Source organism: Balaenoptera ricei, chromosome 2 (genome assembly GCF_028023285.1).
Source record: "Balaenoptera ricei isolate mBalRic1 chromosome 2, mBalRic1.hap2, whole genome shotgun sequence".
NCBI lineage: Eukaryota > Metazoa > Chordata > Mammalia > Artiodactyla > Balaenopteridae > Balaenoptera > Balaenoptera ricei.
The window spans coordinates 179,802,349-179,814,352 of record NC_082640.1 but is presented as its reverse complement, the minus strand read 5'-3'; the positions used below and the strand labels follow the sequence as shown (position 1 = coordinate 179,814,352).

The 12,004-nt window shown below is 43.5% G+C and overlaps 1 protein-coding gene across 1 annotated transcript in view; it reads right to left on the bottom strand.

The window, feature by feature from the left end:
• Nucleotides 1–660: 660 nt before the first annotated feature.
• Nucleotides 661–12,004, bottom strand: part of AK7 (adenylate kinase 7) — a 57,606-nt gene continuing 46,262 nt past the window's right edge. Inside the window, exons 15-18 of the mRNA XM_059914960.1 lie at nt 8,483–8,680; nt 4,139–4,359; nt 1,041–1,199; nt 661–741 (exon numbers count right to left, since the gene is read on the bottom strand). Of these exons, the coding sequence (XP_059770943.1) occupies nt 703–741; nt 1,041–1,199; nt 4,139–4,359; nt 8,483–8,680 (617 nt within the window). The 3' untranslated portion in view covers nt 661–702. The remainder of the gene's footprint in view (nt 742–1,040; nt 1,200–4,138; nt 4,360–8,482; nt 8,681–12,004) is intronic.

Below are 12,004 nucleotides of genomic sequence, written 5' to 3'. Positions count from 1 at the left end.
CATCCAGTGTAATTCTGGGAATTATAGGATTTTTAGAGCTGAAAAGGCCATAGGGATTGATTGTTTATGCCTATATGGTAAAGTTAGTTTGTTAAAAATATTTAGCAACTTTCTAATTATCAAAGATATTAAAATTTATTCATCTTGTTACATGAATTTTTCTACCAAGAGGTTTAGAATTCTCTCTGACTCATAGGTTGGGTGCTGACCTTGAACTCAAAAAGCAACCTTGCAGAAACCAAACATGTCTGACTTACTGTGACTCAAAAAGCATAAACTGTTCTAATTTATTTCCATTTCTAACACCAATGGTACTGGGGACATAACAAATCACATAAATTCATTAGCTTACATGTTAGAATAATATATAGTCTGATTTTCTTCATGCTATAAATTAAATTACTATAAACATTAGTGTACAGAATACTCAGACTAAGAATGAAATATTAAATCAATATTTATCCCATGAGCTATGCACAGATACTTTAACAATTTACCTCTCAAAATATGGTTTTAATGAAGTAGTGACTCGTTGCCATAGAGCTTTTTATAATAAATCTACTTAATTAAATATTTGTTTGCAGGGAGAAAAAAAGAATTTCCCCAAAACTAGAAAAGCATTTTTTAAAGCAATTTTTCAAATTACAATGTTAAAGTCATCTCCAGCTCTGTAAAAGTATATGACATGAGATCTTTAAAATTTCACTGCATTTCAGGATTGTTCTTGAAAAGATACTCTGCCTGTAATTGAGAAAAAAGAAAAAAAAGTCAACAATTTAGAATGTACTATTAATTTAGAATTTAGAATTAATAGTACATTAATTTGTACTGTTAATGTTTACAATTTAAAAATGAAAGTGCAGAAATTTTTTGCTTTCAAATGAGTAACAAAAATCTTATTATAAACTGTGATGAAGGTATTAGAGGCTATTTCCCAAATAACCAGACACACAATTTCTCTGTCTCAACTGGCTTTTCATTTAGATTTGGGCATATTTTATTTTCAAATTGATATTTTAAAAAAGCCTTAAATCTCTTACCAGAAAATCAACAGGATCATCGGGTCTGATCTTACAACACTCATTCAGACCTTGCATAAGGGTTGGCATAACGTGGGTCATTAAATAGTTTCTCAAGGGAAGAGACTGGGCCTCCAGTAATTCTTTTTCTTCTCTTTTAACTTCCTCTAGTCGTTTACTCTACAAATAGAAAATTCGGGGATGCAGTAAATAGACGGAAAAAGAAGAATGGTTTTATACGACTCACCCCAGAGTGCACTAGAAGTAGATACTGCTATAAATGTTCATCATGTTATGATAAATATGGCATTTCCAGTTGACAGGGAAAAGATGTAAATGGTGTTTTAACAACTGCCTAGTCATATAGAAAATAATAAACTGGACCCCTACCTCACTTCTTTTTTTTTTTCCAGCATGATTTGTCTTTATTAATCACCCCTTTTGTTCACTTTCTTAATTACTCAGGCAATCCAAATCCCTCTAGGACAGGCAAAAAGATGATGATGATGATAATGATGATGATGATGGTGATCATGATGATGATGATGGTGGTAATGATGATGATGATTCTACCTCACTTCTTAAACCGAAATAATTTCTAGCTGCCCAGATGAAGCAAAGTGAGAGAAAGAGAGAAAGAAAGAAAGGGAGGAAGGAAGAAAGAAAGAAGAAAGGAAGGAAGGAAGGGAGAAAGAAAGAAGGAAAGAAAGAGGAAGGAAGGATCACAGAATCATAGAAGTGCTAATAGGGACTTCCCTGGTGGTCCAGTGGTTAAGAATCCACCTGCCAATGCAGGGGACATGGGTTCGAGCCCTGGTCGGGGAAGATCCGACATGCCGCGGGGCAACTAAGCCTGCACGCCACAACTACTGAAGCCCGCACGTTCTAGAGCCTATGCTCTGCAACAAGAGAGAAGCCACAGCAATGAGAGGCCCGCGCACCGCAATGAGGAGTAGCCCCCACTCGCTGCAACTAGAGAAAGCCTGCGCGCAGCAACGAAGACCCAATGCAGCCAAAAAAAAAAAAAAGTGCTAATAGAAAGTCTCGAAGGTATTGATCTGGTGGGCTTGTGTTATGCTCAGCATACAGCCCCCCTCTCTCAGGACTAATAATTCCAGATTTCCTTTGAGAAATCTCCCTTCTCAGTCTAGTGGATTGGGTGGGACTTAAGCCCATCAGTCCAGCCCACTCCTGGCCATGGACATTAGTTAAATGTGCAGCCAAAAGACAATAAACAAGATAAAGATATAAAATACATACTGCCTTAGGTAGAATAAATGCAAAGAGGGAAATTTATTTTTTTTGTTTTTGTTTTTTTTTGGCATGCAGGATCTTAGTTCCCCCACTAGGGATTGAACCTGTGTCCCCTGCAGGGGGAAGTGAGGATCCTTAACCATTGGGCCTCCAGGGAAGTCCCAAGAGGGAAATTTAAAAGTATAGAAAGGGATAGGATGTGCTATGCAGTGGGGCAGGTGTTGAAATTTTAAATATGGTGTCCAGGAAAGGCCTCATTGGAAAGATGACTTTTAGCAATGACTTGAAGCAAGGGAAGAAGTTAATCGCACAGATGGCACGTTGTTTAAATGCACGGAGATATTAGAGACAGCCAGGTCACAGAGGACCTTGGGGACCACAATAAGGAGTTTGGACTTTCATCTAACAGTGATGAACCGCCTGTGAAGAGTTTAAACAGAGAATGGACGTGGTGAATCGGTATTTTTTTTTTTTTTTTTTGGCCCTGCCAAGCAGCATGTGGGATCTTCCCTGCCAGGGATGGAACCTGTGCCCCCTGCATTGGGAGCACGGCGTCTTTTTTTTTTTTTTTTTTTTGGCTGTGTTGGGTCTTCGTTTCTGTGCGAGGGCTTTCTCTAGTTGCGGCGAGCGGGGGCCACTCTTCATCGCGGTGCGCGGGCCTCTCACTATCGCGGCCTCTCTTGTTGCGGAGCACAGGCTCCAGACGCGCAGGCTCAGTAGTTGTGGCTCACGGGCCTAGTTGCTCCGCGGCATGTGGGATCTTCCCGGACCAGGGCTCGAACCCGTGTCCCCTGCATTGGCAGGCAGATTCTCAACCACTGCGCCACCAGGGAAGCCCGGGAGCACGGAGTCTTAACCACTGGACTGCCAGGGAAGTCTGGATCTGTATTTTATTTTTTGTTTTTTTAAATAAATTTATTTATTTATTTATTTATTTATTTATGGCTGCGTTGGGTCTTTGTTGCTGCACCGGGCTTTCTCTAGCTGCGGCGAGCGGGGGCTACTCTTTGTTGCAGTGTGCCATTTTCGCATTGCGGTGGCTTCTCTTGTTGCGGAGCATGGGCTCTAGGCCACGGGTTTCAGTAGTTGTGGCACGCAGGCTCAGTAGTTGTGGTGCACGGGCTTAGTTGCTCCGTGGCATGTGGGATCTTCCCGGACCAGGGCTCAAACCCGTGTCCCCTGCATTGGCAGGTGGATTCTTGACCACCGCGCCACCAGGGAAGCTTGGATCTATCTGTATTTTAGAAGGATCACCTGGCAGCAGCAGGGGAACAGATTGGAGATGGAGCGGGTTGAGCTGCGGAGACCAACCAGAAGGCACCACATAATCCTGGCACCCTGGTCAGGAGAAGGGAGCCCTGCAGGTGGATGTGAGTGCTGTTTTAGGAGACAGAATAGATAAGACTCAGTGATTTGGAGAAGAAGGGTAGAATGAGGCTGACCACCCAAGTTGGATGGGTAAATGGAGGAAAACCAAATGAAATCACCAGGTTGACAGGCAGCAAAATGGCACACTTTTACAGCGATGTGTATTGTTAATGCTGTGTCAATGGCTAGTTGTTATTATCGTTATTATTTACACTAAGCAAAAGACCGGGGCATCTTTTAAAAAATGGTACATATGAAAGAAATTTTAAAAAAAGAAAAAGAAAAAAGAAAAAAATGGTACATATGACAAAACAAACAAAAACAAAAACAACAAAAAATTGTTTGGGGTTTTTCCGTGACATTTCTCTGTTAGCCGGATGGGAAGTGCGAGAGGCCTGAATGGTTTTGCCAGCCCCCATCCCCCATCCCCCATCCTCCATCCCCCATCCCCCATCCCCCACCCACTCCCCCGCCCCTACGCATGCGCACACACTCACCCACTCCTCCCAGCGAGCGATCTTCTCTGCGGTCTCCGCAGCCTCCTTGTGCTGTCGCTCTGCCTCCTCCATGGCCTCCTTGGCCAGCTGTTCCTCGGCAGCCCTCCGCTCCTCTTCTGCCTTTTCTTCATCCGTTAAACCATAATTGCGAGGCTCCCCAATCTCTCTGATGAGCTGTCTGATAGCAAGTCTGTTCTGAGCGTCTTCGAGTCTTCCTACATCTTTAAAAACCACAAGAGAGGGAGAGAGCAATACAGACTTTTATAATCTGGTCCTGGGGCTTCCCTGGGGGCGCAGCGGTTAAGAATCCACCTGCCAGTGCAGGGGACACGGGTTCTAGCCCTGATCCGGAAAGATCCCACATGCCGCGGAGCAACTAAGCCCGTGCGCCACAACTACTGAGCCCACGTGCTGCAACCACTGAAGCCCACGCGCCTAGAGCCTGTGCTCTGCAACAAGAGAAGCCACCAATGAGAAGCCCGCGCACCGCAACTAGAGAAAGCCTGCGTGCAGCAAGGCAGACCCAATGCAGCCAAAAATAAATTTAAAAAAAATATATGATCTGGTCCTGGCTGCAATCTATTCTGAGTCCATTTTTGGGAAAATTCTATTACTGTAATCTTGTGATGGTAGATTGTGTAAATTACCATATGAGGGTTTCCTTTTCTAGTTACCAGCACAGTTTAGAATTTCTGGTCTCACTGGCAAATATCAAACTGGTCTCTGGGAGTCACGGGGAGCAAGACTGTGGCTCAGGTCTGAGCTGTGACAGTCGCCGCTGATTTGAGTGGATGGAGGGGGGTGTGGACCTCCTCAAAAGGAATGAGTTCTCCACCCTGGGAAGCATTCAAGCAGAAACTGGGGCACCTCACTTGGGGGTTTCCACAGAAGGAAGTCCTGTACTTGGAGGCTGGGCTGGGTGACTTCCAGGTTTCTTTTGTTTTCTGTTTCTGAGAATCAATGATTCTGGGATACTTTTTTTTTTAAATTTATTTTGGCCACGTTGGGTTTTCATTGCTGCACACGGGCCTTCTCTAGTTGCAGCGAGCTGGGGCTACTCTTCGTTGCGGTGCACGGGCTTCTCATTGCGGTGGCTTCTCTTGTTGCAGAGCACGGGCTCTAGGTGCGAGGGCTTCAGTAGTTGTGGCCCGTGGGCTCAGTAGTTGTGGTGCACGGGCTTAGTTGCTCCACGGCATGTGGGATCTTCCCGGACCAAGGATCGAACACGTGTTCCCTGCATTGGCAGGCGGATTCTTAACCACTGCACCACCAGGGAAGTCCTGATTCTGGGATTATTATTTTATTTTATCATTTTATTTTATTTTATTTTATTTTTTTGGCCGCACCACACGGCATGCGGGATCTTAGTTCCCGGACTAGACCAGGGATCGAACCCGTGCCCCCTGCAGTGGAAGCACGGAGTCTTAACCACTGGATCGCCAGGCAAATCCCTAGGATACATTTCCAATTCATAAAAAATTAACTGTTTCAGAAATATAGATCAATGGAACAGGATAGAAAGCCCAGAGATAAACCCACACACATACGGTCACCTTATCTTTGATAAAGGAGGCAAGCATATACAGTGGAGAAAAGACAGCCTCTTCAATAAGTGGTGCTGGGAAAATTGGACAGGTACATGTAAAAGTATGAAATTAGAACACTCCCTGACACCATGCACAAAAATAAACTCAAAATGGATTAAAGACCTAAGTGTAAGGCCAGACACTATCAAACTCTTAGAGGAAAACATAGGCAGAACACTCTATGACATACATCACAGCAAGATTCTTTTTGACCCAGCTCCCAGAGAAATGGAAATAAGAACACAAATAAACAAATGGGACCTAATGAAACTTAAAAGCTTTTGCACAGCAAAGGAAACCATAAACAAGACCAAAAGACAACCATCAGAATGGGAGAAAATATTTGCAAATGAAGCAACTGACAAAGGATTAATCTCCAAGATTTACAAGCAGCTCACGCAGCTCAATAACAAAAAAACGAACAACCCAATCCAAAAATGGGCAGAAGACCTAAATAGACATTTCTCCAAAGAAGATATACAGATGGCCTACAGACACATGAAAGAATGCTCAACATCATTAATCATTAGAGAAATGCAAATCAAAACTACAATAAGATATCATCTCACACCGGTCAGAATGGCCATCATCAAAAAATCTAGAAACAATAAATGCTGGAGAGGGTGTGGAGGAAAGGGAACACTCTTGCACTGTTGGTGGGAATGTAAACTGATACAGCCACTATGGAGAACAGTATGGAGGTTCCTTAAAAAACTACAAATAGAACTACCATACGACCCAGCAATCCCAATACTGGGCATATACCCTGAGAAAACCATAGGTCAAAAAGAGTCATGTACCAAAATGTTCATTGCAGCTCTATTTACAATAGCCAGGACATGGAAGCAACCTAAATGTCCATCAACAGATGAATGGATAAAGAAGATGTGGCACATATATACAATGGAATATTACTCAGCCATAAAAAGAAATGAAATGGAGGTATTTGTAATGAGGTGGATGGAGTTAGAGTCTGTCATACAGAGTGAAGTAAGTCAGAAAGAGAAAAACAAATACAGTATGCTAACACATATATACGGAATCTAAGGAAAAAAAAAAAAAAAGGCCATGAAGAACCTAGTGGCAAGACGGGAATAAAGACACAGACTTACTAGAGAATGGACTTGAGGATATGGGGAGGGGGTGGGGTGAGATGTGACAGGGTAAGAGAGTGTCATGGACATATATACACTACCAAATGTAAAATAGATAACTAGTGGGAAGCAGCCGCATAGCACAGGGAGATCAGCTCGGTGCTTTGTGACCACCTAGAGGGGTGGGATGGGGAGGGTGGGAGGGAGGGAGATGCATGAGGGAAGAGAAATGGGAACATATTGTATATGTATAACTGATTCACTTTGTTATAAAGCAGAAGCTAACACACCATTGTAAGGCAATTATACTTCAATAAAGATGTTTAAAAAAAAAAAAATTAACTGTTTCAGTTAGCCTACTTGAATAGAAAAGAGTCCAAACTCCAGAATACGTGACTAATGTTAATATCAAGACCAAAAGAAGGAGAAGGAAGAGGAGGGGGAGGAGGGAGAGAAGGAGGAGGAGGAGGAGAGAGAGGAGGAGGGGGAAAAGGAGGGGGAGGGCAGGGGAGGAGAGGAGGAGCTCTAAGCCTCCCAGTACTCCAGGAGCCAGATGCTGTCTCAGCTCGTTCTGGGGGATGAAGAGAGGCCTCGGGAGGTCCCAAAGGTCAGCCTGGCTGCTAAGCTTCCACCAGGCTAGCGGTTTCTCACCAAACCCAGAGGAAGAAGAGGTGTCAAGACCCAGAAAATCAGAAAGGAAGTTCAGGGGTTCATCAAGCCAAGGGGAGGAGAAACAGCTACAACAGATCAGATTTGGAGGCAGGGACAATGATGATGGCGGTGAGGTTGATGAGAGATCGTATTCACTGGGTGCTTGCTGGGTGCTCAGCTCTGAGTTAAGTGTTTACAGGAAACAGGAGGAATGCGATGAAGAGCTATTTGATTTCTGAGTAGCTAAGGGGCAAGCTGGCTGGTCTGAAGGCCAGGAGGGGCTCTGTGAAGAGCACCAGTGCCCTGCAATGCCATGGGGACAGAACGCTGCCCCCAAGGACACTGGGGAAATGGACCAAAGCAGCTGGCAGCAAACCACATATCTTTGAAGTGCCCTTTAAAAAATGCCAATTTGGTAAAAAATTAAAATTAAAAATTAAAAAATAAAAATAGGGCTTCCCTGGTGGCGCAGTGGTTGAGAATCTGCCTGCCAATGCAGGGGACACGGGTTCGAGCCCTGGTCTGGGAAGATCCCACATGCCGTGGAGCAACTAGGCCCGTGAGCCACAGCTACTGAGCCTGCGCGTCTGGAGGCTGTGCTCCGCAACAAGAGAGGCCGCGACAGTGAGTGGCCCCCGCTTGCTGCAACTAGAGAAAGCCCTCGCACATAAATGAAGACCCAACACAGCCAAAAATAAATAAATAAATAAATAAATTTTTAAAAAATAAAATAAAAAAATAAAAATAAATAAAATTAAATAAAAAATGCCAATTTGGTATTCAACTTCATAATATATCCGCATGTTTTCATATGACAATAACACCCGCCACACCACCAAATCCTCAAGTAGACAACTCCTCTGTCTTATCCTGTGACTTCCCAGGCCCCGGGCGCACGGTTATACTGACCCGCCCTCCCCCAGCCCTCTGAAAGCGTGCACCCAGTTGGCCAGGGGTCCTGACCCCGGGCAGCGTTGCTCCACTTGCAGGTTATCCTTGAGTTTATTTCGTACCAATGTGTATCGGATGGATTTCAAGTTCGTCAAAGTAGTTGAGGACAGTCTCATCTTCAGTGTTGACGTCCCGGTAGTTGCTCAGAGCCCGGAGGAACTGGCCCTGGCTGTAGTGGGTCCCCGCCACGATGCTCTCGGGGAGATTCATCACCCGCTCCTTGAGGAATTCATCTGAGGCATCCAGCGAACAAACGAATTCTGGAGAGAAGGAGAAGCTCGTGAGTTAACACAGTGACTGCGGAGCTTGCAAGCAGGTGCTGGTGGACGGGCCACTGCTAGACCGAATGTCTGGTTACCAGGTGGGATCTCCTGTCACGGCAAAGGGCCTGACAAGTTGGCCTTCTTGCTGCCTCTCATGGAGGACAGATGCAGGCCAATCACCCATGCTTCCAGAGACCACACTATGAAGCCCAATCAGTGGGCATTTCGTGAGATCTATTATTTTTCTTTCCCTTCCTTCCTCCCTTCCTTTCTGCTTTCCTTCCTTCGTTCTTTTTTTTTTTTTTTTAATAAAAACAGCAGAAATTGTAAATGCAAATCTCTAATAACCCTATGATACCTGTCATCACCTTGCCACTTTTCCAGTACAATATCACAGGCTCTCAAAGAGACTCAAGGCTATGAGGGAAATGCTTTCATGGCTGATTCGCCAACTTAATAAAAATAGAGACTCCCCTGGGATTTTAATTTTCCATGAGTTGAGCTCTTCCCTCACTTCATGCCATGGGCTATGAAACATCAATGTTCAGTAAAACATGGCCAATGCTTATCGAATATTTGATACATGGATCATATTAATGACAGTGATCATTTCACCCACCTGCGATTTTCTTTTAAACTGTAAAAGCAGCTGTTTCTCCAGTGCCTAGTACAAATTCAGTGGATATTTGTGGAGTGAATGAATGAATGAGTGAATAATTAAAGTGTAGATCTGTGTAATAAGCATTCTAGGCGAGTTACTGTTCTCAGCTGTTCTCAAGAAGACCAGAGTACCCTGGTGCCCAGATCAGTAGCCAGATGTATCGAAAATAACTTGCTGCCTATAAGAGCCTGGCAAAGATTGGGACTGATTTAATTTTTATTCTAAAATTGTATTGGTTTGCCACATAAAAATGCCATTCTCACTTAACTGCATTCTAATAAGCTTTCTTGAGTGGGTGAGAAAAATAAGTGTATCAGGTAGAGTCCCTAGTGGGGTGCTGACCAGGGGGCGTGGAACACATGTGAACTTCATCTGCTTCGTGTGAAAGCAAATAGTGAAAACAAAGGCTGAGGACAGAGCTTACGGAATAAGATCCTATAAACTCATAATCATTGTCTGATATTACCACTCTTCTGACCTATTTTACTTTAGTTTCAATGCTCATCTTTCACCATTTGATTTGCACGAGTAGCTACATTTTTCAAAAGAAAGGAGACATCTGGAGCCCCACATGCTGGTACAGTACTTAAATTGAAATTATGTCAATAAATTCACCAGAAATTGAATCTATTTAAGCTCTATGATCTCAGACATGTAGATCAAAACTTAATAATTCTGTTCATAATCTAAGAATTTCATGATGTAATACTGTATCTTTTTTTCCAGTGATTGGGGGATGGAAGATTCTAGTTAATAAAATATTGCAAATAATAAGTGATATACTTGGCTTCTAATTTTCAGAATTTTAATATGATGAAATATATTTCCCACTAGATGATATATTTTTTATAAATTTATTTATTTATTTATTTTTGTTTGTGTTGGGTCTTCGTTTCTGTGCGAGGGCTTTCTCTAGTTGCGGCCAGCGGGGGCCACTCTTCATCGCGGTGCGGTGCGCGGGCCTCTCACTATCGCGGCCTCTCTTGTTGCAGAGCACAGGCTCCAGACGCGCAGGCTCAGTAGTCGTGGCTCACGGGCCTAGCTGCTCCGCGGCATGTGGGATCTTCCCAGACCAGGGCTCGAGCCCGTGTCCCCTGCATTAGCAGGCAGACTCTCAACCACTGCGCCACCAGGGAAGCCCTAGATGATATATTTTTTTAAAGTCCTTTCTCTGTTGTGATTCAGAGAGAACTTCAAGATTTTGCAGTATCTTAAGATAATTATTCAGGACATCTACTGTCCTTGAACTGGCTGACTGTAGGTAATAAGGAATAGATTTCTGCTTGATGAGATTGTATACAACAAAGAGGTCTATCTGGAGCCATGTGAAAAATCTATGTCTTAACAAATTTTTCCATAATCATCACGTAGGTATAGCTTTAAACTTGTCTCCTTCAACTAACAGATCTGAAAAGAATCAAAATGGATATACACTAACAGTGATAAAATGCAATGATTTATCAATGAGAGATAATACCACCTAGGACTGAATTACTGTACAATCAAATGTTTCATCATTCAAATCAAGCACTGATGCTGATATTAAGCATGCTTATTATTTTCTGTATCTTATGATGTTTTTGCTTACAGACCTAGGGAGAGAATGCCCCTCCCAGGGCTACTTCTGAAGATAGTAAACAATTCACTTGGAGTGAGAGCACGCCTCACATATGCAAGCCAACTACGCCCTTTATATAACTCAGATAACAAGCCAATATCTCTCCTGCCTTAAATCATCCCAGGGCCAGGACCAGGCAACTAGAGACCAAAGCCCACTGCAACTACCCACACTAGTCAATCCTCTAAAAAAGCTGTTTACTCTGCCCTGCTTTGCCTTTCCCATGGAAACCCCAAGAAAGGCTGTGTCCTAGACTTTCCCCTGCCTCCTGACCAAGCCTGGTGCTTCCCCATGTGGCCCTGCATGGTTGCCACACTTCCTTTTCTGGGGAAATGTGAGTAATAAATTCTTCTTTCAATGGCATTAGCCTCACGTGTCTCAGTCACTGCCACAAACTAAAATCCCGCAGCACAAATGAGACAATGATCTGATTTCTTTCAGGACGATAGAAAATAACGACAATTTCTAGAAAGAGGCTAATTGAAAAGAACAGACTAAACATTCCGAAGAGATAACATCTTAGACATGTTTGGACTGTATCCGACAAAGAGAGGGCAGCCCAGTAGATCAGGACTAAGAATAATGCATTATTTTACCTCTTGTGTTTCTATTTTCTTATCTTAGGGAGGGGTTTCATTAATTCTGGTTTTTGGAGGCAGTGGCATGAGAAGACCTGAGTTTGAATCCAAGCCCTGCCGTTTACCAGCGAAGTGGACTTGGATTAGTCTCTGGGCTTCAGGCTCTGGATCAAGTAAACATGGGAGGAATTCCTACCTCACAGGCTCGTGGAAAGGCTCAATAAGCTCCCATCTTGTGTGGTGCCTGGTGCGTGACAGATGTTGGGTTGGGGTGAATTTTATCCAGCTGCCTCAGGGGCAACAGGAGGATTTACCATGGGGTTTACAATGAATGACTATCGCCCAGAAGTGACCAACTCTCATAAAGTGGACAGACCTGTTTACTTAGACTAATCAACTTTACTTTTTAACTTTTTCTCTGAGGCAAATACATAAATTAATAGGAAATCTAAGACAGCCCATTC